Raw genomic sequence first — 23,670 nt, 5'->3', positions numbered from 1 at the left:
CTTAAAATATAAATGGATACCTACTTATTATAATAATAGTAATAATTAAATAGGTATTCTTATTACTACGCCACATATGTCGTAGTACGTACCTAACTATTGTTCATACGAACAAAGAAGAAATGTTTTCTTAATAAATGTGGCAATAAGTTCCTTTCTCTGATATATTATCGGCAAATATCTGTGTCCTCAGTAAGTCTCTTGACCTCCGCATAATATAAATAAGTTACTCTAAGATACTCAGCTCCTCCATTGCTCTTATTATTTCCTAGTGATAATTGACATTTAATTGTAAATTATGTATTTGCATGTTATGAATGTAATTACAAAAGTTTATGACTATTAATTTGTTGTCATTCTAGAGATAACAGAGAGTTGGTTTACGTATGTTTAGAAGTCGGCCGTTAACGTCGAGCAGACGCGAGTAGGTATTGCTAACTGTACTGTTTCATAAACTGAGGATCTAATATAGGAATTGGTGCGAGCCTAGTTAAATTTATGTAGGCAGTGCAGTAAAATCATTACTTATGACAGATGTTAACGAACTTTCGCAGAATAAAAAGAGAAAGTAGGTACGTGACTACATGCTAGTAAGAGTGAGACGAAAAATACCATTTAGATGACGTAGAGTGCGTAGTCACTGGTCTTCCTCAAAAAATCCTTAGGTACTTACCTAGTGCTCTATATTAATGTACCTAATTTATATGGCACAATACAAAGGCTTAGATTTTTTAACTTTCCCTCTGAGGGTTTGTTGCAAATTAAATTAGGTAGGTACACTTGTTATTATTATTGGCTACTGACTATTTGCTTATCCACATGGTCTTTTATAAATTCGTAATGTCTAAAATTCTTACATTTTAAATAAAGCTGATATTATGATAAATACTTTATACCCACTGAAACTGGCTTAATTATAACTAGTGATATATTTGAAAAATATTTATGACATTGGTCTGAAATACCGGTTGAAAACTATTTTCTACCGAATTCTTTTCACCTAATGAAAACAATAGTAGGTCCACTAATTTAATTAGCTCAGGATGGTAGTACAGGTGCCCTTTCCCCATCTTAACCACAAACTGACATGTTCTCATCGTGCATGTTGTATACGCCTGTAAGTAATATAATGATTCATACAATGACGTAGGTATGTAGGTATAGCGTCGGTTTAGTGCAAGCGTTCTGGATTGAGCTCGTTGTGTTGTTTAGTGGGCTCGTTCTCGTCGCTCGTACGCACGCATCGAATATGCGACGTCCCACCTAAAAATTTGTCGGTCGATACAAAGTAAATATTTTTAAACCTAAAATTTAATAAAAAAAATAGACACGTGGTCTTAAGGTACTAGGTAATTAATATTAGATTTCAGTTAATCAAACTTTTATTTTATTAACATTTTAATGTTCAACATGCTTTGTGGTCGTGGAGTGTTAACTTATCAACAGTCAGGACCAAGTAGGCTATGTTGTTAACTTGGTACCTAACCCTTGTGTAAGGGCAGGATAAGCTATTTGAAGGGCGTTTTCTCCTTGGAGCGACGTCTCGTCTACTTGTAATTTTAAGGTGAAGCGGGACACGAGGCGGGCGACGCCTGTACCAGACGAAGTAGGCGGTGTCGGGCGACCGCCCTCCGCGGGCCCCGGCCGAGCGCTGTGGAAAACGCATGGGCGCGGGGCGCCGTCACACGGACCCAGTAACAAATATACTTCACGAACCTGTTATCGCTTTTAGTGATTGACCATCAGTTTAATTTTGTCGATATTAGGTCTATTTAATTAGAAAATACTAACACTTACGAAATGCCTTTTATCTTCCTATTTCCGTAACATAATTAATCTGGTGATTTTAGAAGCCAGTACAAACAAAAATCTTAAAGCCCTTTTTGGTTAAATAAGAAATTCAGCCGTCTCTATCTGTGCCTATTATTTTTAGACTAAAGGAATATATCTTGTAGGAACATAACTGGTGCAACCAGTTTTTAAAAGTAAAACTGATAATTTTTAAAAGATAATAGGTGAATTTAAATTCGTATGATAATCGGCTGTCACAGGTTTAAGTTTCTTAAAATTTCCTACATAATTGTTGACAATGAAAAAACAAAAATAATTACAATTTACTTTAGCAAAGTAAATCAAATACGTTTCTTTGTTGTCTTTTTTAGAGTTGGTATAACGTATTTAATTTAATTATAATCTAATATAAAATATAAAGAAAAATATTAAGTATCGATAAATCCTAGTTAGTATTTTTTTTATAAATATTTAGTACATAGTTTTATCAACATCGATTAACCGTAGAAAAAGTACGTAACAAAAAAAAAATATATTAAACGGTAAACGCTATACTCGATATAACTTCAAGATCGATACTTGCGCTTCACTAAGGTGTGGCGCGCTCTCCCCGCGGGCCCCGGCACAGCCACGCCCAGCGCGCGCATTCTCAAACAAAATCCGCACAAAATGTTGTGCGAAGAATCGAGTAGACTGTAGAGACGGCGTCGTTGTTCGTTTCGTTCAGTCACGCACGCACGTCACATCAGTTAAGCAGCTCAGTTGAGTAGTGATCTCGATAGTCGTCGAACCGTACGCACGGCGCACACGTGCCACTCGCGCCCATCCCTTCTCCGCATCGCACTCCGAGCGATTTCGCCGCTCGCTCGGTGACGCCACTGTCCGTTGCCGGTTTGCCACAACGCTTGTGCTCGGTTTCGTTCCGTAATCCTTACGGAGCTTTGCTACATCATACTATATTATGTAATACGAAAATAAACAGAGATCAAAGCTAACACGTGTGCGCGCCGGCCGGCTTCCTATACCTAATAAATTTTACCATTTAAATATTCACGCTCCGAAAGTTTAACAGTGTTAGCTTAAAACAAAATCAACATTCCAATCTTAATAATCAGTATTTTAATCATCTAATATTATTATCGTGTCGTAAGATAATTGCAACAAACAAGTGAAATGTCTAATTCTGTGGAACAACAATTTAGCGAGCTTAATTTGTCACAAGAGGACCATGATCAATATGAACAAGAAGACCATGGAGACCAAAGGTAAGTAACAAGCTTTGTGAAAATCAATATTATGCTACTAAATAATTCACTTCGTTGAAAATATTCAGAATAAATAGTTGAATAATCAATAATGCGCGTAAAGTTAAGTCTACATTTTATTCGTGTTTGTTTTAATCAAACGGTCGTATGGAATTAATTTAATATTTTCGCACCTACTGCAGTAATATCCTAGTTATTATAATACCTAATCCATATTCTAACTATAATTATCGAATTTACTACTTGAGTTAAAGATAGTATGCGTTAATTTAAAGTAGACGTACGTCCAAATACACACTAAATATAGGTACCTAATTCATTGATCTAAATCACCGTGTTCACAAAATCCCGATCGTTCGTTATTGTAAATATCATGTTAAAACTATGCTAAGTACATTCAAATATAATGGTATCATATCCTTTTTGATTTTCGCGTGTAGGATAGAATTAAAAGTTAAAATTTTAACATTAAAACGAAGTCGTAATAATTTTCTATATATTGTTCCTACAGCAGCAGTTGCCTAAGCTTATGTAAAACAGTAATACAGGTACTTCTGATGTATTTTTCTGATACTTATCAAAATAACATGCTTTGTAACCGTTGTAGATTAGGTCCCTGGCAAAGGTAAGATGCATCACGTTGTATAGCAGGTTTGAGGCATACATACCCCTCCGCCTCTCCCAAGATGGCGAGCCCTTCAGAATTTCTCCGCCCCGCCAACCCGGGATAATAAAATGAGAGATATTCAAATACTGCACTGTTAGAATGTTTTCATGGCAGAAGGTACTATTCATTTGTTTCTTTTTTCTTGAAGTTCCGTCTGAATTAAAGGTTATAAAAAAGTAATAGTAAAATATATTTGCGCGGACAAGCAGGCGGAGACAAAGGTTAAGTACTACGCCTCAAAAATAATTTAGGACTTACTGTTAGATATCCGGCAGCTGGTGGTCTATGTATGATTGTTTGATGTAGATAGATAAATCGGACATCAATAAAAACAAATAATTATAAACCTACCTTGGTAGTCGGGTAACATATAATAGAAACTTATTTTAACAGAAGGGAATTCCGCTGCCACTAAGGTTAAGGTAGGCGGTACTTATTCTTAGGGTTGTGTAATGGCGTTTAAACCGCTGCTGGCACCTCAACTACGATAATATTAACATCCTAAACAAGGTTATTGTTAAACATGCCATTCCAACTAAGTAAATGCGGTCTTTACAAACAAAACAAGGACAGGAATTCAATTAAAGAACTAGCTTTTTGGTCTGAAGATAATCATTATTTGTGTGTCGTACCCTGCATGGCACTTTTCAATAAAGCATACATCTTTCAAAGGCTGAGTGATTATTAAGTAGGAAAATAATAATGCCGATGTATATTTATCACAATGGAGAGGTACCACAACACAACCCTTGTGTAGTTATACCCTAGTTATCGTGCCGACTGTTATTTATTTTGGTATTATATCGCGAAAGCGCGTTCACCCACAACTGTAATGGTTTTGTTTTGTCTGAGTTTCCCGGCATCGGCACGCTGTATGAGCATGCATCGAGCTTGCTATCGTTACAGTATAAATAATGTAATTACGTTTGATGACCCATTGTGGTGCAAATATGATATTAAAAACGAGTGCGATAACATACCTAACATGTCCTAAATGTATCAAACAATATTCTGGTAATGTATTCTGGAGGCGCCGAAGAACTATATTGTAAAATTAATTTGAGTCGTCATAAATTTTTTACATTAGTTTATACCGGATTTTTTTAATACCTGCCTATACGTTTCTCGGCGAGCGCCAAGCCTATCCGAACAAAAAAGTGTTAGCATTGATGTCCACGCTCAAGCTCTCTACTGGTTGGTCTTTTCAGTTTCTAATATTTGACATCCAATATTCGTCAAATCTTTGACCATTTTTGTCAGTGGTTTCTGGTTCAGAACATTACACATTCCGTTCGTCGAGATCGAACCTGGATCTCTTGCACACAAAACACATACTGCTACATTTTTTTGTTGAGACGGTCAGAGCGATAAATCCTGTTATGTATGACATTTTATTTTTTTCGAAGTTAAATCATTCTAGTACTTTAATAGTTAATTTGAATAATAGTTATCCTCATTAGTCCCTTAACTACTTGTTCAGAATTTTCATGTGCCAACATTGGCCCTAATATTCGGAGACAGCCGCTAATTTCTTTGTTTGTTACATACAGTCACGGACAGTCGAAAACAAAATAAAAATGTCATAATAAACCGTCATCCAAATTCAGGGCAAAATTAATACGAGAATTTACGCACTGCTTTTTTAGTTCGAAATAGGAAGGTATAACACTATCATATATATCAAGCCCACAGCAGTACGAATTTATTCTTCAAAAGAAGTGCGAAGGACCATAGAAGCTCGTATATTTTGATAGTTCAGTTTTCTAGAATTAAGGAGCTCGTTCAAAAAAATGTATAGGCTGGTCAGATAGGCCAGCTAGACTAAACAATGCAGTGTATGTTGAGTTGCAACAGTCTTGTTAAGTGTTGGAATGAGTCTGTGTAAGTAACCCAGACAAAGGAATGTAATAAGTTAACGACCTCATAGTGTGGCTCAATCAGGAGGTTGATTAACTTGACTACACTATCCCTATACTTATTTGTATTAAATGAGTGGTTTAATAATGTTAAAATTTACTGCTGTTTAGTCATTAATGAAATGATACATTTTAATGTCATCATAGCATGTAGTGTATCATCTCTCAAAAATATAATCCCATTATTTTGTTTGTATAATTAAGTATAAAAAACAAATTCTTTTTAGTTATACCTGTTACTCCGTTTATACTAGAGTTTTACCGGTTTGGCCAAAAAGGAGAAGGGGTAATGTCATCAGGTTTCATTATAATGGGAATTCCGAGTTAAACGCTTATCTAATTTTGTTATTAGATGTATCGAAACCTTACATCTCTGCGAGTGACAGGAACACATTATAGGAGGTGGGTGTTTTCAATTATCCATACTCATACTATAAATGCGAAGATATCTCTGTATATCGCTCAGGCTAAAACCTACTGAACCGATTGCAATGAAATGGAACACAGTCCACAGCCTAATAAAGGACATAGGCATAGGGACATACTTTTTATCTGGAAAAAAAGATTGTGGGGGAGATGGTTAGTTTATATGAAGGTTATTTATGCAGTGGATTAAAAATTTTAAACCAATCAAATCTATATACATGGGGTTATTTTGATTTAAAGGGGGAGCGGAGAGACTACATTTTATTCCGGCATTCCCACGGAAACAGGGAACCACCGCACACTAAACGCGGACGGAGTCGCGGGCAACAGCTAGTCCATTATAACAGCAAGTCGAAATATTGATCAACAATACTTACATGATCTTAGTGGTCCAATGTAAAATTATATTGGATTATATAGTAATATTCTATTCTATGTACATCAGAGAGCAGTTGCGGCGGCGAACTTTGCACCTGTCGGCAGGTGGTACTGCCCTCTTTACCGCGCACGTGCCGTTCAGATTACTGCCAACTGTTGTTTTTTTCGTCTGCCTTCATGGACGTAATGCCCTGCAAGTCAATTCAATAAGAACTTGCTGTGATTCAATCTTTAATATTTACCTATGCCAACAAAATACATAATAAGGAAAAAATACTATTACCAAATTACGCTTTATTTTATCGAAAATCACGATTTATCGGTCGTTGCTGATATATGCTGTAAAGAGAGTGCATTATCTGCTGTACTATGGTTGAAAGTCCGGTGCTATCTGTAGTCAGATAGGTAATTTCATAAATACCTGCATTTGATAGATATATGTACTAGAAATGATTTTAAAACACTAAAGCAACAGGAGGATACAAAACAAAAAAAAGAAATGTGGAAGAATTTAGAATTATGTATTATATAATAATATAACTGACGTGTGGCGTGATCACAAGTGCTTAAAATATCAAATGTGCATAGGTAGGTCCCCCCCTCCTAGGTACCTGATATTATAATATGTATCTATCTGTCATCTGTGTGACTTTTTATTTAGTTAAATGCTATACTTACCGGTTTATTGAATTTAGATTCTTATATAAACAATACATAATTGAATTCTGGTAATAAAACTTCAGTCTGTGCTGTAAAGCTTTAACAAGAATGACATTAGGTAATGGGTTCATTATAATAACATTTAAACCCACATCGAATATATGTACTTAACCCTAGAAAGATAGTCTGCGTAAAATTGACGCATGCATTCTTGAAATATTGCTCTCTCTTTCTAAATAGCGCGAATCCGTCGCTGTGCGTTTAGGACATCTCAGTCGCCGCTTGGAGCTCCCGTGAGGCGTGCTTGTCAATGCGGTAAGTGTCACTGATTTTGAACTATAACGACCGCGTGAGTCAAAATGACGCATGATTATCTTTTACGTGACTTTTAAGATTTAACTCATACGATAATTATATTGTTATTTCATGTTCTACTTACGTGATAACTTATTATATATATATTTTCTTGTTATAGATATCGTGACTAATATATAATAAAATGGGTAGTTCTTTAGACGATGAGCATATCCTCTCTGCTCTTCTGCAAAGCGATGACGAGCTTGTTGGTGAGGATTCTGACAGTGAAATATCAGATCACGTAAGTGAAGATGACGTCCAGAGCGATACAGAAGAAGCGTTTATAGATGAGGTACATGAAGTGCAGCCAACGTCAAGCGGTAGTGAAATATTAGACGAACAAAATGTTATTGAACAACCAGGTTCTTCATTGGCTTCTAACAAAATCTTGACCTTGCCACAGAGGACTATTAGAGGTAAGAATAAACATTGTTGGTCAACTTCAAAGTCCACGAGGCGTAGCCGAGTCTCTGCACTGAACATTGTCAGATCTCAAAGAGGTCCGACGCGTATGTGCCGCAATATATATGACCCACTTTTATGCTTCAAACTATTTTTTACTGATGAGATAATTTCGGAAATTGTAAAATGGACAAATGCTGAGATATCATTGAAACGTCGGGAATCTATGACAGGTGCTACATTTCGTGACACGAATGAAGATGAAATCTATGCTTTCTTTGGTATTCTGGTAATGACAGCAGTGAGAAAAGATAACCACATGTCCACAGATGACCTCTTTGATCGATCTTTGTCAATGGTGTACGTCTCTGTAATGAGTCGTGATCGTTTTGATTTTTTGATACGATGTCTTAGAATGGATGACAAAAGTATACGGCCCACACTTCGAGAAAACGATGTATTTACTCCTGTTAGAAAAATATGGGATCTCTTTATCCATCAGTGCATACAAAATTACACTCCAGGGGCTCATTTGACCATAGATGAACAGTTACTTGGTTTTAGAGGACGGTGTCCGTTTAGGATGTATATCCCAAACAAGCCAAGTAAGTATGGAATAAAAATCCTCATGATGTGTGACAGTGGTACAAAGTATATGATAAATGGAATGCCTTATTTGGGAAGAGGAACACAGACCAACGGAGTACCACTCGGTGAATACTACGTGAAGGAGTTATCAAAGCCTGTGCACGGTAGTTGTCGTAATATTACGTGTGACAATTGGTTCACCTCAATCCCTTTGGCAAAAAACTTACTACAAGAACCGTATAAGTTAACCATTGTGGGAACCGTGCGATCAAACAAACGCGAGATACCGGAAGTACTGAAAAACAGTCGCTCCAGGCCAGTGGGAACATCGATGTTTTGTTTTGACGGACCCCTTACTCTCGTCTCATATAAACCGAAGCCAGCTAAGATGGTATACTTATTATCATCTTGTGATGAGGATGCTTCTATCAACGAAAGTACCGGTAAACCGCAAATGGTTATGTATTATAATCAAACTAAAGGCGGAGTGGACACGCTAGACCAAATGTGTTCTGTGATGACCTGCAGTAGGAAGACGAATAGGTGGCCTATGGCATTATTGTACGGAATGATAAACATTGCCTGCATAAATTCTTTTATTATATACAGCCATAATGTCAGTAGCAAGGGAGAAAAGGTTCAAAGTCGCAAAAAATTTATGAGAAACCTTTACATGAGCCTGACGTCATCGTTTATGCGTAAGCGTTTAGAAGCTCCTACTTTGAAGAGATATTTGCGCGATAATATCTCTAATATTTTGCCAAATGAAGTGCCTGGTACATCAGATGACAGTACTGAAGAGCCAGTAACGAAAAAACGTACTTACTGTACTTACTGCCCCTCTAAAATAAGGCGAAAGGCAAATGCATCGTGCAAAAAATGCAAAAAAGTTATTTGTCGAGAGCATAATATTGATATGTGCCAAAGTTGTTTCTGACTGACTAATAAGTATAATTTGTTTCTATTATGTATAAGTTAAGCTAATTACTTATTTTATAATACAACATGACTGTTTTTAAAGTACAAAATAAGTTTATTTTTGTAAAAGAGAGAATGTTTAAAAGTTTTGTTACTTTATAGAAGAAATTTTGAGTTTTTGTTTTTTTTTAATAAATAAATAAACATAAATAAATAGTTTGTTGAATTTATTATTAGTATGTAAGTGTAAATATAATAAAACTTAATATCTATTCAAATTAATAAATAAACCTCGATATACAGACCGATAAAACACATGCGTCAATTTTACGCATGATTATCTTTAACGTACGTCACAATATGATTATCTTTCTAGGGTTAAATTATAAGTATTGGGGAATTAGTCAATGGATTGTTGTTTTATCAGTATGCGACGAGTGGGTGGAGGGCGGCGGAGCGGCAGTCAGTCGTTTTGCATTGCAAGTCAGTTCCGAACCCGCGCGCGTCCGCTACTCGGCTCACTCATTCTTCAGTCACACGGCAACACTCGCAGTTGCGCCACAGCTCGAGTGCGAATGGACTAGGTTCATCACTCTTTCCGGTCGCTTTATTTAGTTTATGAAAGTAACAAGTAGACATTTTTTTGTTATCTTCATGTTTGTTATATTCCTTTCGGATTTGCTGTGGACAAATCGGTTAAAGTAGATAGTGAAATTGAAAGCGTCGGTGTGCATCCACATCAGGCGCGTGCTGTGTTTAAGTTCCTCTAACTGCTTATGGCATACAGAATGGCGAAATACCGCAGGTACGATTAGTTCAGGCGTGTCATCGTTCACATTATCTACACCAGTCTATGAGAATGACGAGACGCCCACATTATTTCTGACGGATACAGCTGAGTCAAATTCAAGTTGCAACTATGAAGTATGAATAATGCATGATCTACATCTGTGCTCTTTGGTTATAGTCTTTATGAAATACGTATAAAGCAATAAGATGCATCGATAAATTCGATGCACATGAACACGTGGTGCGTAAAGTAAAATGGCGGCGAGCGGCGCTGCCGCCGCCGCCCGCCGGTAAGCGGCCCGGCCCAGCGCGTTCATGAATCACTGATACAGAACGCGCCGGCATCGCCAGCATTCATTTTGTTGGATTTATTGATAACAGTTTTAGATGTAATCATTAATGCTTAGTCGGCTACCTAACTAGTTATCAGGTACCTACATCTCATAATGATTCCTTAGAAGATTTAAAAAAGAAATTAAGTGACAGGAAGACAGAAGACTGCTTTTATTAGGGAGAATGCAAAATTCCCTTTTACATTTACATTTTTATATAACTTAGCATTCTCCACTAATTTTCCATTCCTATCATGCAACCTAGCCTGTAAGTTGCAACCTACCTTAAACTATATTTATATTTATGAGCAAATACTTTTGTTTACTAACTGGTAGTGATTTTAATTATCTAGTAAGTAATACATACATACATTGCATACATTTATTTTTACAAAATATTCAATCTTCTGTGTGTCGGGACTTATATTAGTAATTTAGTACCTAATTATTAACTTAAATAATATATCGTTAGGTAGGTTAGGTACCCCCCTACTTTGTGTTAAAATTAAATTTATTTGGCGCAACAAAATTAATAAGTAATAGTTTAAGATCGTGTAGGTTATTGAAATAATAAATAACTGTAAACAACAATAGTAAATTCACATCGGGACCTAATTTTATGGAATTCCAGATAAAAAATATTTGTACCAATCGCCATAGGCCAATCGTAGTTAGTTTCAATAAAATAGCAATTTAGCCTCTAGCGAAAAATAAGTCTAAACAGGTCTTAATCCTAAGTTGTATTTACATAGAGATGTTTCTGTTAGTGTTGTTCCTACTTAAAACAAATCGATGCGCGGAGATATTGATTCACGAGAGTGGAATGACCTTACAACGACCACGTTTATAAACTAAATATTGCTAGTATGCACGATATTATTGGGTTAGTATTAATAGTAAACGCTTTATCCCGAATTTATTTATTTAAATTTTTTTCCTATGTTTAAGGGTTATGTAACATTTATGATTTAATAGGTACAAATACAAGGTAACCTACCCGAACAAGTTAGTAGGTATACTATATGATACCAACCGCTGGAGTTACCTTATTAGGACCCCATTTTTATTTATTAGGGTAAAAACTGGTTTTATAGATACCTACCACAGTTTTCTCGTTATTTATTAAATTATAATATAGTTATATAAACCGGTGTAGGTCGTTTATGTAGATATCAAAATACTTACCAGACATGTTCCCGAATTATATTTGAATGACATAATATGACAGGATTAAAAAATACGTTATGAATAAGATTACGACTAGCAAAACAACAACGAAACACGAGCAGTTCGACTGTTGTGTTATTCTGCAGCCGCAAAATATGTACGATCCGAGCCTTAATGTGTAGAGTGAGATACCTAGTGAGTTAGTAGGTAGATACACTACGAGGGGTCATGCAACGAGCGAGTGCAATGGAACGAAGTTGTGAATGGCGTGCGGGGTGGAGGGGAGGGTTGGGAGGGAGCGGCGCCGGGCACGCCATAGCTGCTGGCCTGCCGCCGCCGCAAACGTAGTGACTAGGGCGCGGGTGATGTCATCTCCGGAGCTCCGCCATTTTGTAGCCAATGATACTTGACAAACTCGACTAATAAAATAATATTTTCTCATTATTATAAATCGTAAAGGCCTTTCAGAACCTAATTAACAAATCATGAGAATGAGCAAGTTGACTTGTTAGAAGGATAAACCCTCGTTACGCTTCGTTATTAAAAATATTAAGTAACCCAACTGTCACTATCTATTTCATTATTACGAACATAAAATCTTAGAAAATAGCCTACAGCGTCTAATTACGTTTAAACGTTACACACGGTGTACTATATTACCAACGACACAGTGGTAATTGTACTAATTGTAAGTGAACACTGTTAGTGTTTCAGGGTAATTTTACTGATTGATAATAATTAATTAAAGAATTAGGCAGCATACGAGATTGTTTTTATTTACGATTATAATTCAGAACTTCAGCGATATCGAGTGTTAACTTAAAAATATTAAATAACACCAAAATAAAATAACTATTTGATTGAATAACTTTCTTTGCGAAAGATATTAAACTACTAACTATTAACTTAAATAAAAAATCATCCGCATGTTCATCAAACGCTGTACAAATTATTTTTTCTTAGCCAATGTGTTGTCATAAATGCTTATTTTTGTTTGAAAATATATTTTACTTCAGTAGAAAAGTTAATTGAAATTAAATTTATTATTCTTAACTGATCCTTAATATTATTATAGTACCCCATAATAAATTATTTTATAAAAATATGTTATGTAGACTTAAGATGATTGATGTAATATTACTACAAGTGGTTATATCGCTTCTCGCAGCCGGTCATCAAAGGTACTGATCAGCGGGCTACCCCTGCATATTCGCTTCGACAACATCGAGCCCCTGCTCTCACAGTATGGCAACGTACAACATTGCGACAAAGCGAACTCGCGCGATGCCAACACCCAAGCGGTGTTCATCACGTTCGAGACGCCGGAGCAGGCGCAGCAGTGAGTATGCTTGCGTCTGAGGGTTTTTTGGGTTGTACTGCTTTGTTCGCACTGTTTTCACTTGGAGCTTCAATATCGTACACACTTGGTTTTGCATGGCTTGATTTGCCTTTCATTTTTGGCTTTGATTTTCAGGTTGTTTACCGGTCGTATTTGTGTGCTGACTAAATCACTAATTGCACGATTACTGAAAAAACGACCAGCCGTATAAAATTATCAAACTGAAATCAAATATTATGCAAGATATATTATTTGTAAAATTTGTTTTTTTCGCAATTCCTAAGCAAGATCTGCCAAGTCGTTCTTGAGTTATCTGGCCTAAGTATGGGTAGCATCACTAGAAATTTAATAGTTATTAATAAGTTAAATAAGGAAGATGATGTCTATTCGATTTTATTATAGCTATCCAGATTAACTTGCATTGAAGAACTGTGTTTTTAGTCATGGTGCTATCTCATAAATGAGTTATTACTTAACGAAACATACTGCATGGTCCGCTGTTTACCGGTGTTGCTTCGTAAAATATGTGTGTACAGAATTGTCAAAAACACGAAATGTTGTTACAGAGCGATCAATGGATTGAATGGATGCGAGCTGGAAGGTAGTCGGTTGAAAGTTGAGGCGGCTGAGCAGAACACTCGCGGTGGTAGGCGCGGACGCCCTGGCGGCGGCCGTGGCGGCGGCGGCGCCACTGGTGGCGGCTCGCGCCCCACTGACTTCCCTCTGCGACTGCTGGTGCAGAGCGATATGGTCGGCGCCATCATAGGTCGCCAGGGAAGCACCATCCGTCTCATTACACAGCAGAGCCGCGCCCGAGTTGATGTCCACCGTAAGGACAATGTTGGCTCTCTTGAGAAAGCTATTACAATTTATGGCAATCCTGAGAACTGCACTAATGCATGCAAAAGAATATTGGAGGTGATGCAACAGGAAGCCAACAACACCAACAAGGGGTATGTTTATTATATATAATAGCAAATAATATTTTTGACAATAAATAGCACAGATTACTAATTTTGTTCAATTTTTCAGCGAGATCTGCCTCAAAATTTTGGCTCACAATAATTTAATTGGTCGTATCATTGGTAAAGGCGGCAACACGATCAAACGGATCATGCAAGAAACTGACACCAAGATCACCGTATCTTCTATTAATGATATTAACAGCTTCAATTTGGAACGCATCATTACCGTGAAAGGTACCATTGAGAATATGGCTAAAGCGGAGTCACAAATTTCAGCCAAATTGCGCCAAAGCTATGAAAGTGATCTGCAGGTACATAGCAATCCTTCATATAAGTGTTGCTCATGCTTTCCATGTGTAGGTTTTTTGTTAAAAATCTTCTATTTAATTCCAGATGCTGGCGCCGCAAAGCATCATGTTTCCGGGACTGCATCCGATGGCAATGATGTCTACTGGTCGTGGATTCTGTGGCGCTCCTCCGCCGTTCCCGCCGCCTATATATGCTCCTCTGCCGGGCCAGGGCGGCGCGCAACAAGGCGCTGGCGACTCACAGGTATTTTTTTGAGATTTGCGTTATGTCCTTAGTTCACATACCTTAACTGTCGTATGTCTTTGTCACACGGTTGATGGAGAGAATTGTACTATTAGACCATATTTTAAGATTTTTTGTTTCGTTAAGTATTTGATGTAAAATTTATATTATTTCATTATAGGAAACTACGTACTTGTATATCCCTAATAACGCAGTCGGCGCAATTATTGGCACCAAGGGATTGCACATTCGCAACATCATTCGATTCAGCAATGCATCCGTTAAGATTGCACCGTTGGAACAAGACAAGCAAGGAGAAAATCAAAGCAATCCTCAACAGGAGCGCAAAGTGACCATAGTCGGAAGCCCTGAGGCTCAGTGGAAGGTAAATGTTTTTTAAATACAACAACTATTAGGGATTGTACTTCTATTTTTTGTTTAAAACTGTTACTAATTTACATATTATAAACATTCCAGGCCCAATATCTCATCTTTGAAAAGATGAGAGAAGAAGGTTTTATGTCGGGCTCTGATGATGTGCGGCTGACGGTTGAGATTGTGGTAGCATCGTCCCAAGTGGGCCGCATCATCGGCAAGGGAGGCCAAAACGTGCGGGAACTGCAGCGTGTGACCGGATCGCTTATTAAACTTCCTGAACAGCCGCAACAGCAGCAGCCCGGCGGGCAGCAGCAGGACCACGACACAACAGTGCACATCGTCGGGCCCTTCTATAGCGTGCAGGTATGAATACATTACACACGTCTACCTCAATGGTTATATAACATTTATGTCAACATTCTTGAAAGAAGCCATGATTACTCAAGTGTGTTTAGTATTTGTGTTGCAATGCCAAAATATGAAAAAAAAAATCTGCTTTAATTGTCTCACTTTGTGGGTTCAGACAGTTCTGCATAGGTTTGTTTGTAGAGGTTTTATTAAATTACAAGTAATTTAAACAAAATGTTGTAGCCTGGTAGTCGATTTATTGATAAAATGAATAAAGAAGAGGTCGAAAAGTACGGAATATGCCAATTCGGTTGAAGACTGGTTCTCATGCTTATGCGCTTATTTTCGAAAGTAACTGGACGAAGGAGCAGAAGGAGATAACGTTGAAAGTTGTTGTGTGCACAAGGACTAAGAAGATCAAATTTAACCAAAACCACTATGCGATGATTGTGAATACAGCTTGAAAGGTGCTGCCTCGAATGGAACATTTGCCTTAAATATATCGAGGCTGCCTTGATTTTACCTATAGGCATTCATAAAAAGATTTTCTATTAAATTGCGCACTGAAATGTTTCATTCTTACCGCTAAACAAGTTATGTAAGAGTCGGTAACGTCACGGGTCGAACATTGAAATGATTAATTTACCTCCATCACGGATTCAATGGTCGACGTAACTCTACATTACCAGCGAATTATACATGTGAGCCAACTGTGCTCTTGGTGTACAATATTGTAGAATCTGAAACGACAAAATGGCGATTTTGAACCAATCAATAAATTGTCCTTATTTATGATTGATAAGCCATAGGAGGACTGAGCAGTTTGAAAGAAAAACAGAAAAGAATAGAATTAGGAGCATAATTGAAACAGAAAAATCCGCGAGATTTGGCCGACCTGCTTTTGCCCAAAATCTTAAGTTCATCAAAGTGAAAAGTAATTAGAACAGAGAAACTTATGAATTCGAAGCATGAAAATCGGCTAGAATATAAGCATACACATAAACGTTTTACGGCTACAGATGCGTACGAAACAGAAGCGTTACCACATAATGTCTCAGTTACTAAATGTTACAGTATTGTTTGAATGGTGATAATGTTATCTAGTAATGTCACTAACTGCAAACCGTAATATTTACCTGTATTTTAATCCGAATATTAGCAAATGCGAAATAATTATTTTATAAGATTTTCTGGTGCAGTGTGTGATGTATTTCACATAATATAAGAATACATGTAGTTACAAGTCCAAACTTTTATACCATATATTGTTCATTGAAATCTGTAATTTAAGAAGATAAGGTGCACGACATGTTTTCGAAATGTCAATAAGATAAGTATATAATTTAACTAATTGCTGGCGCAATGCGAACTTGTACGATACATTTAATGTTATATTCTCGACTCACTGTGGCATAATAAGATATTTACGTTTTGTAGCGGTGTCCTGAAGCGGGATGAAACATTGTCGAGACCTTGAGCCCTGTAAAGGATACAATCCTCAGTGTGAGCCAAAGAAATGGCATCACACCCATGGCCATGCCAAGTTATTTTTTACCTTTGATGCTAAACTATAGGTAAGTTACTCAAGTATTAAATTACTTAGCGAATGTATAATAAATAAAATCATTATTTTTGAAACCTCTTTAATTTATGCTACGCCTAATTTTTATTGGACTATGTAACTACATGTATTTTAACACATTACATTAAGTTCGGGGTTTATAGGTTTAGTTGTAAGTTATAAGATACACAAACTATTTGAAAAACGGTTCTAATCTATCTCAACTATTAGTTAATAAGTTTAGGAGAACAACTCGTAATCTTGAGCTTCTTTCCACGTGCCGTGTATGTTGTATTTTTAAATCATGTCCTATTTATTGTATTTTAATAATAAGGCCTTTAGCGAATTTATTATAACAAATGTTATGCTATGCACGAGTTACTATAACTCAATCCATGGGGATCGAGAAAGATAATTAATGATAAAAAGTAAGTTACAAAGCTTAAGTCCATTTGTCGGCAAAAGAAGTAACTAAATTGTCTATTTATATTCAGTAAAAAAATGCTGCATTGGGTTATATCAAATCAGCACAGAAATAATTCTCAAGTTTCTTAAACGAATAGAAGTTCGGAGAAACGTAATATTATTTTTTTATCATTAAAATATCTATACAACACTATGAACATTCGACAGTGGGTGACATAGTGTAGAATAATTGTTCACACAAATGAATAATGATTACTTGCGGAATATTAACCAATGCTATTGTGCGAATAAAACAAAAGTAATCACGACTGAGTTGTTAATTCCGATGTTTTGTATGATGTTATCAGTCGGCGCAGCGACGCATTCGCGCGATGGTTGCACAGGCGAGCGCGCCGGGCCGCCGCCGCGCCGCTCAGCCGCCGCCGGTGCCGCAGTAAACGCCTCCACTCCGCCGAGACCCCCCGCGCGCCCTCAGCATCACCTCTCACCCTCGCCACCCCGTCAGCTCGGGCAGCCTTATCAAGCGGCCGACCACCTCACGCCGATTCTTCTTACTAGACCAGCTTAAGCATTTTCAAGTTTATCTATCCGCGTGCGGACACTTCAGGCTGTCGAGTTGGCCCAACATATATTGTGTCCAAATGTTGTTGTTGACGTAATTCTATTATTGTAGTGAATTATAATTAAATCTATTGATATTGATCCATATTTTATCCCGGGAATTATCTATGTTGATCATTAATATTTGAATATATATTATATATATAATATTATTCATATACACTATTTTTTTAATGATGATCGTAATAATTGTTATATTGTTTCATACCATGTTATTCTACTACAATTTAAATAGTTGTCATAGATTGCAATAGTTATCGATTATGTTCTCTATACATAATATATACAAATGTTAATAGCCATATCTATAGTCATACCATTCTATATACACACAAGAAGTGCATATTATGTTTTTGTTATGAAGTAATAGTTTAATCTGTTAAAATCACTGCACTATACTGTTAAATATAATAATTATTTGAAGGGTGTGTGGGAAATAGCCATCTGGGAAAGAAAATAAGACGACGTTGCTTTAACGAGGAGGCTCATTGGACAAAACGGCTTTGCAAAGTATATTGTAAGAAAATTTCTTTAAACGATACACGGAGTTTCTGCATGCATGCTGCTGAGAATGTGTCGTACAATGGTTTCTATTGAACTGATGTGTGTGTTGGAGTGAAGTAACTAATCCAAAGAGTGAACGCCGATCGTGTCGAATCGGCCTGACGAAGTGACGAGCCTTGACTAGACTAGGCGCGATGAGGCCGGAAGCGCTTCGCGCCACGTGTCCCGCGCCCGCTCTCCTATCCACGATAAGGAGACGAGGATCTACCTAATTATTATCGACTTAAATATTTTTGATATAATAGTAATTGTTGGAGAGTAAGGAGTAAACTTATGAGTTTTAATTTGTAAGTAACATTTGTTGATCGTTTTCTTTGTAATTTTGTCTTTGTTAGCTTTATAATGTTTTCTTGTATTGAAAATGTAATACAAACTTCGACATTTGAACGACACCGTAGCGTTTAATGGTGCGAGTATAAACGTCGCGTCGGTCGTATTGTTCGGTTCTAACGTGATATGTTTTATTATTCAGTTGTACGATTTGCGTTATCATTGTGCCAAGTGAGATAATTTAAAGTATGAGAGATTAAGATTAAGTGAATAATATCAAAATTAATGAAAAGCTTAGATATTTATATGTATGTATAATTGTGATAATATATGGAAGTTTTGGCAAAAATGTTACTAAGAATGTTTCACATTCTTATTTCCATTTTCTCAATTTTTAGGTTAGATTATAATAAAATTATAAATTGTAAGTCGTGAAGACGACCGTGGTGACGGCGCATGGTTGTTGCGTGCGCCGCACCGGCTCCGGTCTTCACCAGCTGATGTCCCGATACTTCAACACTTATCCGTTAACATCCTGATAACACGTCTGTTTCATGTCCCAAATGCATTAAAATAATTTTCAATTCATTAAACTTGAATGACGTAATATTTTCTGCTCCAAGGTTTTAGTGCTGAATGTATAGGGTACACATGCATGCTTACCGGAGATTAAAATGAAGAAAATTGCCTAATAACTCTGATGACAAATCAAAGTTATAAAGATTTAGGTACCCAGTTGCGTCATTTTGCGTATTTTTAAACATCGCGTTTTAGCTTAGCTTTGCATTGTTAAACTTGTTATTAGGTAAAAATTTTGGGTAACATAATACATATGTTACATGAATGAATTTGATAAAGATTCAGGTACCATCAACAAGGTCTTCCGATAGATGAGTGCCAAACAAGAAGGAAATCTATTGCAACCTTTATTTTGCTTATTGAATATTCGAACGGTGTCGAAGTTAATTTAGCTCAATGCGATAGTCCATAGCAAAGTAACTGTATATTGAGTTCCACGTTATATGATCCAGACTTGAACAAGGTTTATGGCGATGCATTTTCCAAGACTGTTTGTAGTCTCTATCGGAAGAATCTTTTATATCAACTATATTTTCTTCATTTCCATAACTGATAAGTGTCAATTCATGACATTTTTTTTGTAAAACTTACTTCGGTATTTATGCATATTGGTGCGACCAATGATATAATGTATAGAAAATAAGGCATATATGTTACCAGAGCACGGATTTTGAAGACCTAAAGGTTCTTTCTATTCGGGACATCTTGTCTTTAGTCTGCATCGATCGTTCAAATTATAGCCATCTCTTTACTTACGTGCTTCTTCCTATCTTTTGTGCTTTATTAGTGCAACTTGTCAATATTTGAACATTAAATACATAAATATATACCAGCGCAGGCAGATTTTAGACGTTGGTATATGTTTAAGGGTAACTTATCTTTTATACAATATCATTGGGTGCGACATTGCTAGTTATATTTATTAATTTATTCGAGAGTATTTTCTTTTATGCATTATGTTTTGAACAACACAAAATTCTTTTGTGTTTAATTCCAATAGTATATAATCTTAATTATAATATAAAGTATTGTTATGCAATTTTGTATTGCTTCCACATATTATTGAAAATAATCTCACATTTGGCAAATAACTCCTTATAGTCAGTCGGAAAACAACGTGCTGTAGGTGCTTTATATTCATCGACATACTATGAAACCACTTATAAGTACGAACCGTGGATAGATACAATTATATCGCCGTTATAATTTTATGATTTATTCTTTAAATAACATTTTCCTTATATCTCAATTAATTCTATAAGAAATATATGCTACAATGTTAATGATATACCTATTTCTCCTTAACTCAGTTACTGTTGATTATTGAAACTGGTAATATAGTTGTTTTTAATTGTATTTTATATATTTATATTTACTATAATGAGAAACTAATCGTAAATTTATAACGGCTTAATTTTAATGTGACTAATCCGTCTATTATCTTTAACGGTATCTTTATTTAGTACGAGAACAATATTCACTATAGTTTTTATGTACGTGAGTTCCTTTACACGCTACGGATAATAACTGTGCGCGCTTGTATATAGCACACAAACACACATGAGTCTATTGATATGTCAATATCTAATGGTATGAAAAATTTATTTAATTTTTACTAACATATCAAAATAACTGGCTATGATCAGAGCAGTGAGAGCAAACTAAACTGCACTGTGCGCCCTCATAGAATGGCTTCGTGCAGGTGCAACTAATTGTGATTGGATTTTGTTAATTGTCCAGAATCAAAGTAAATAATAATGTGTGTCTAGTAAATTATGTAATATGCGTGCCAATGCTCGCTAACTTTGTTACTCTCCACAATAGCTGTATCACTTATAAACTGATATGCCAAGAAGTAGTATATAAAGTACCAATTACTATTATCGACGTTCTACAATGTTGAGTTGTCTTACTATAAGGCTCTGAATTTATAATACTGAACTTCTAATGTTAGGAGTGTTTAAAATGGTTGACGCTAAAATAGCGTAGTCGTCAGGATACTGGAACGAATCCTATTGTATATCAGCAAATAATTTTACATTCCATACTTCACGAAATAACACCTTTTGCTGAAAGACCGACCATCTGCAATTGAATATTTTTAGTAAATTTACTAAATTATGATATCATTTTGCGCATTAAATGTTATTACTTAAATACGGTACGAGTGATAAATATATGTGTAGATGTATGCAAGCTATTGTTTCGCTAAAAAAATGTATGCATTATCGGTATTTGGATGTCTTGAATTAATGTTAGAATTCATATTGGTGTAACATTTCCACTCGTAAGTAGTTAATACAATATTTCTGGACAAGAGAAATTGGCTTGTTTCTTGTGTTCAATATCGGTCAATAGCAGCAGGCTCCGTTTGACCGACTATTGTCCGACACAGACAGCCAGATTCCGCTTGCATCGGCTATCAAAATGGAATATAATATACGGTTACTTTCACTGCGACAGAAAGAGTGTACATATAGGCATGTTGTTTATTCCTTCCAAATGTAAGCAAGAGAGGGTACATTATGATTTGTAATGATAGGATGCAGAAATAGTTTTAGTTGATTATTGTATCGTTGTGAAGTAGTTTAAGTTGATGTAGGCGCGAGCGGCGCGCGGCCACGAGACTGAACTACACCCCTGCCGTCGCGCCCTCGCGCCCATTACTTACATGTCATTGTCGCTAATATTATTATCATTCTTGTTTGATGGTTCTACTGTTATTTACATTACATTATAATTCTTTCTCGTGTGTGTAACCACTATTTTGTGTATTTACGTGTGAAAGGATCTATTTCATTTAAATGTGCATGATTGTCTTTTTGGATAGTATCTAATATGTGTATGAAAATATCAGCAGGATATTATGAATACATTTTTGTTTTTTCGAAAGCCTCGAGCACACATTGCATTTTTTTTTATTCAATTACTTGTTAGTTTAATTTAGTGGGGAAATGGAGCACTCATTCTGTTGTTCGTATGTTAGATCCCCTCCAGTGTATGCTAAAGAAGTTTACCGAGTCTATAGTAATAGTGTTTATGTATGTCGTATGTATTTATGTACCTTGCTGGAGCATGTATATCAGTGTGTAGCGTGATCACGTGGCGGCCGGGCGAATGTACCGACTACACAGCGGACACGGCGGGACGGTGCGACAGTAGCGACACCGTTTCGCAATACTCGTTTCGTGGCGTCCGCCACGTGAAATATATTTAAAAAATAACGGGCGTACATACGCGATCTCATGAGGCGGGACCCACAGTATGCGTTATTTTTGTTTAGATATTGGGGAGCTGTTGTTGTTGCTTCTCAATAGAAATGTATCAAGGTCCAATATTCATTGATATATTGTTTATTTTCACTATACTTGCAGGACATACATAGATCACCGCAATTTCTTTAAATTTGTACTGTTATTTTTAGAACCATTTATAATTGGTATAAGTTCTGAAACTAATAACTACCTCAATATTACTAAATGAATATGATAATTATCTTTGTGCATGTTTTTGGGAACTGAATTTAAAATAATACGAAAATTCAATATAGTATAAGATTGCTATTTTAAACATAGAAACAGAAAGTTGTCAAAATTAGGTTTCTTAACGTAATAAAACTGGTGAAATTTAATTGGTTTTTTATTTACGACTCATTAAACTATTTCCTTTGCCTTGATCCCTTCTAATTTAATGCTCCCGGCTTTTCACTAATACCAATTGTAGTGGTCTGGTGGCCCAATGTTCCTCTTCAGACTAGCGTTTCTATTCGCTATTCCGAATTTTATGGAAGGAATAATTCGCTGCTTTATTGCACGAGAAACTAAGCGTTCCCCCTAGTCCCTTGGTAATTCGCTAATCAATCATGCAGTATCTCAGAGTTTGAGACCGCGCTCATAAATATCGTAACTTTATCCCGAAGGAACAAATTCTGATCTTGAAACAGACTAGTTCGTATGCACAGCCCGTAAGGATTAAGAAGCCATATCATTTTTTATTATTTGTCCCACTATCAATTAGCACCAATATTCTGCGTGTCCTTACGGTGAACAGATTTTTGAAATCGTTTCTCAAGGTTAATTAGCAGCAATGTAGCTTATTTTGCAGAACGGATGCCAGATGCCAGCAAAATATAATATCAGTAGTTAGTGCTAAAGTGGCTCCTCAATCTAAACCTCTAGGAACCAGCTAGAACTCGTGAGCAATCCATGAATTATGAAAATGTATCATTTTGCGTATCACCACCTAATCCTCTTCACAATGGGCCATGATCTCACTATTCATTTACTGATTCTTTAGCGTTACGATAAGACGTCTATCGAAGGTGGACATCAAATGTTATTTTTTTTGGAAATAAAACTTATTCTTATTTTTATAGTGTGTATTAATTATTCAGAACAAACTATAGGTACCTTACATTGCTCGTACCTGTGAA

General features: G+C 36.2%; 1 protein-coding gene across 5 annotated transcripts in view; it reads left to right on the top strand.

Annotated features, from left to right (window-relative positions):
• The window catches only part of LOC113494044 (insulin-like growth factor 2 mRNA-binding protein 1), a 38,687-nt gene extending 15,818 nt beyond the window's left edge, over window positions 1–22,869 (top strand). The window contains exons 1-8 of one of the 5 annotated variants that reach the window (XM_026872177.1): window positions 2,361–3,056; window positions 12,825–12,995; window positions 13,562–13,948; window positions 14,028–14,271; window positions 14,357–14,512; window positions 14,673–14,876; window positions 14,969–15,232; window positions 17,552–22,869. In XM_026872177.1, coding sequence (XP_026727978.1) covers window positions 2,965–3,056; window positions 12,825–12,995; window positions 13,562–13,948; window positions 14,028–14,271; window positions 14,357–14,512; window positions 14,673–14,876; window positions 14,969–15,232; window positions 17,552–17,641 — 1,608 coding nt within the window. In that variant the 5' untranslated portion in view covers window positions 2,361–2,964 and the 3' untranslated portion in view covers window positions 17,642–22,869. Of the gene's footprint in view, window positions 1–2,360; window positions 3,057–9,844; window positions 10,174–12,824; window positions 12,996–13,561; window positions 13,949–14,027; window positions 14,272–14,353; window positions 14,513–14,672; window positions 14,877–14,968; window positions 15,233–16,654; window positions 17,510–17,551 lie in introns of those variants that run through there. The other 4 variants (XM_026872176.1, XM_026872180.1, XM_026872179.1 and 1 more) reach the window with 4 other exon arrangements.
• Window positions 22,870–23,670: the final 801 nt, after the last annotated feature.

Source organism: Trichoplusia ni, chromosome 5 (assembly GCF_003590095.1).
Source record: "Trichoplusia ni isolate ovarian cell line Hi5 chromosome 5, tn1, whole genome shotgun sequence".
Taxonomy (NCBI): domain Eukaryota; kingdom Metazoa; phylum Arthropoda; class Insecta; order Lepidoptera; family Noctuidae; genus Trichoplusia; species Trichoplusia ni.
The sequence above is the reverse complement of the archived record's forward strand: the minus strand, read 5'-3'. Positions and strand labels throughout refer to the sequence as shown.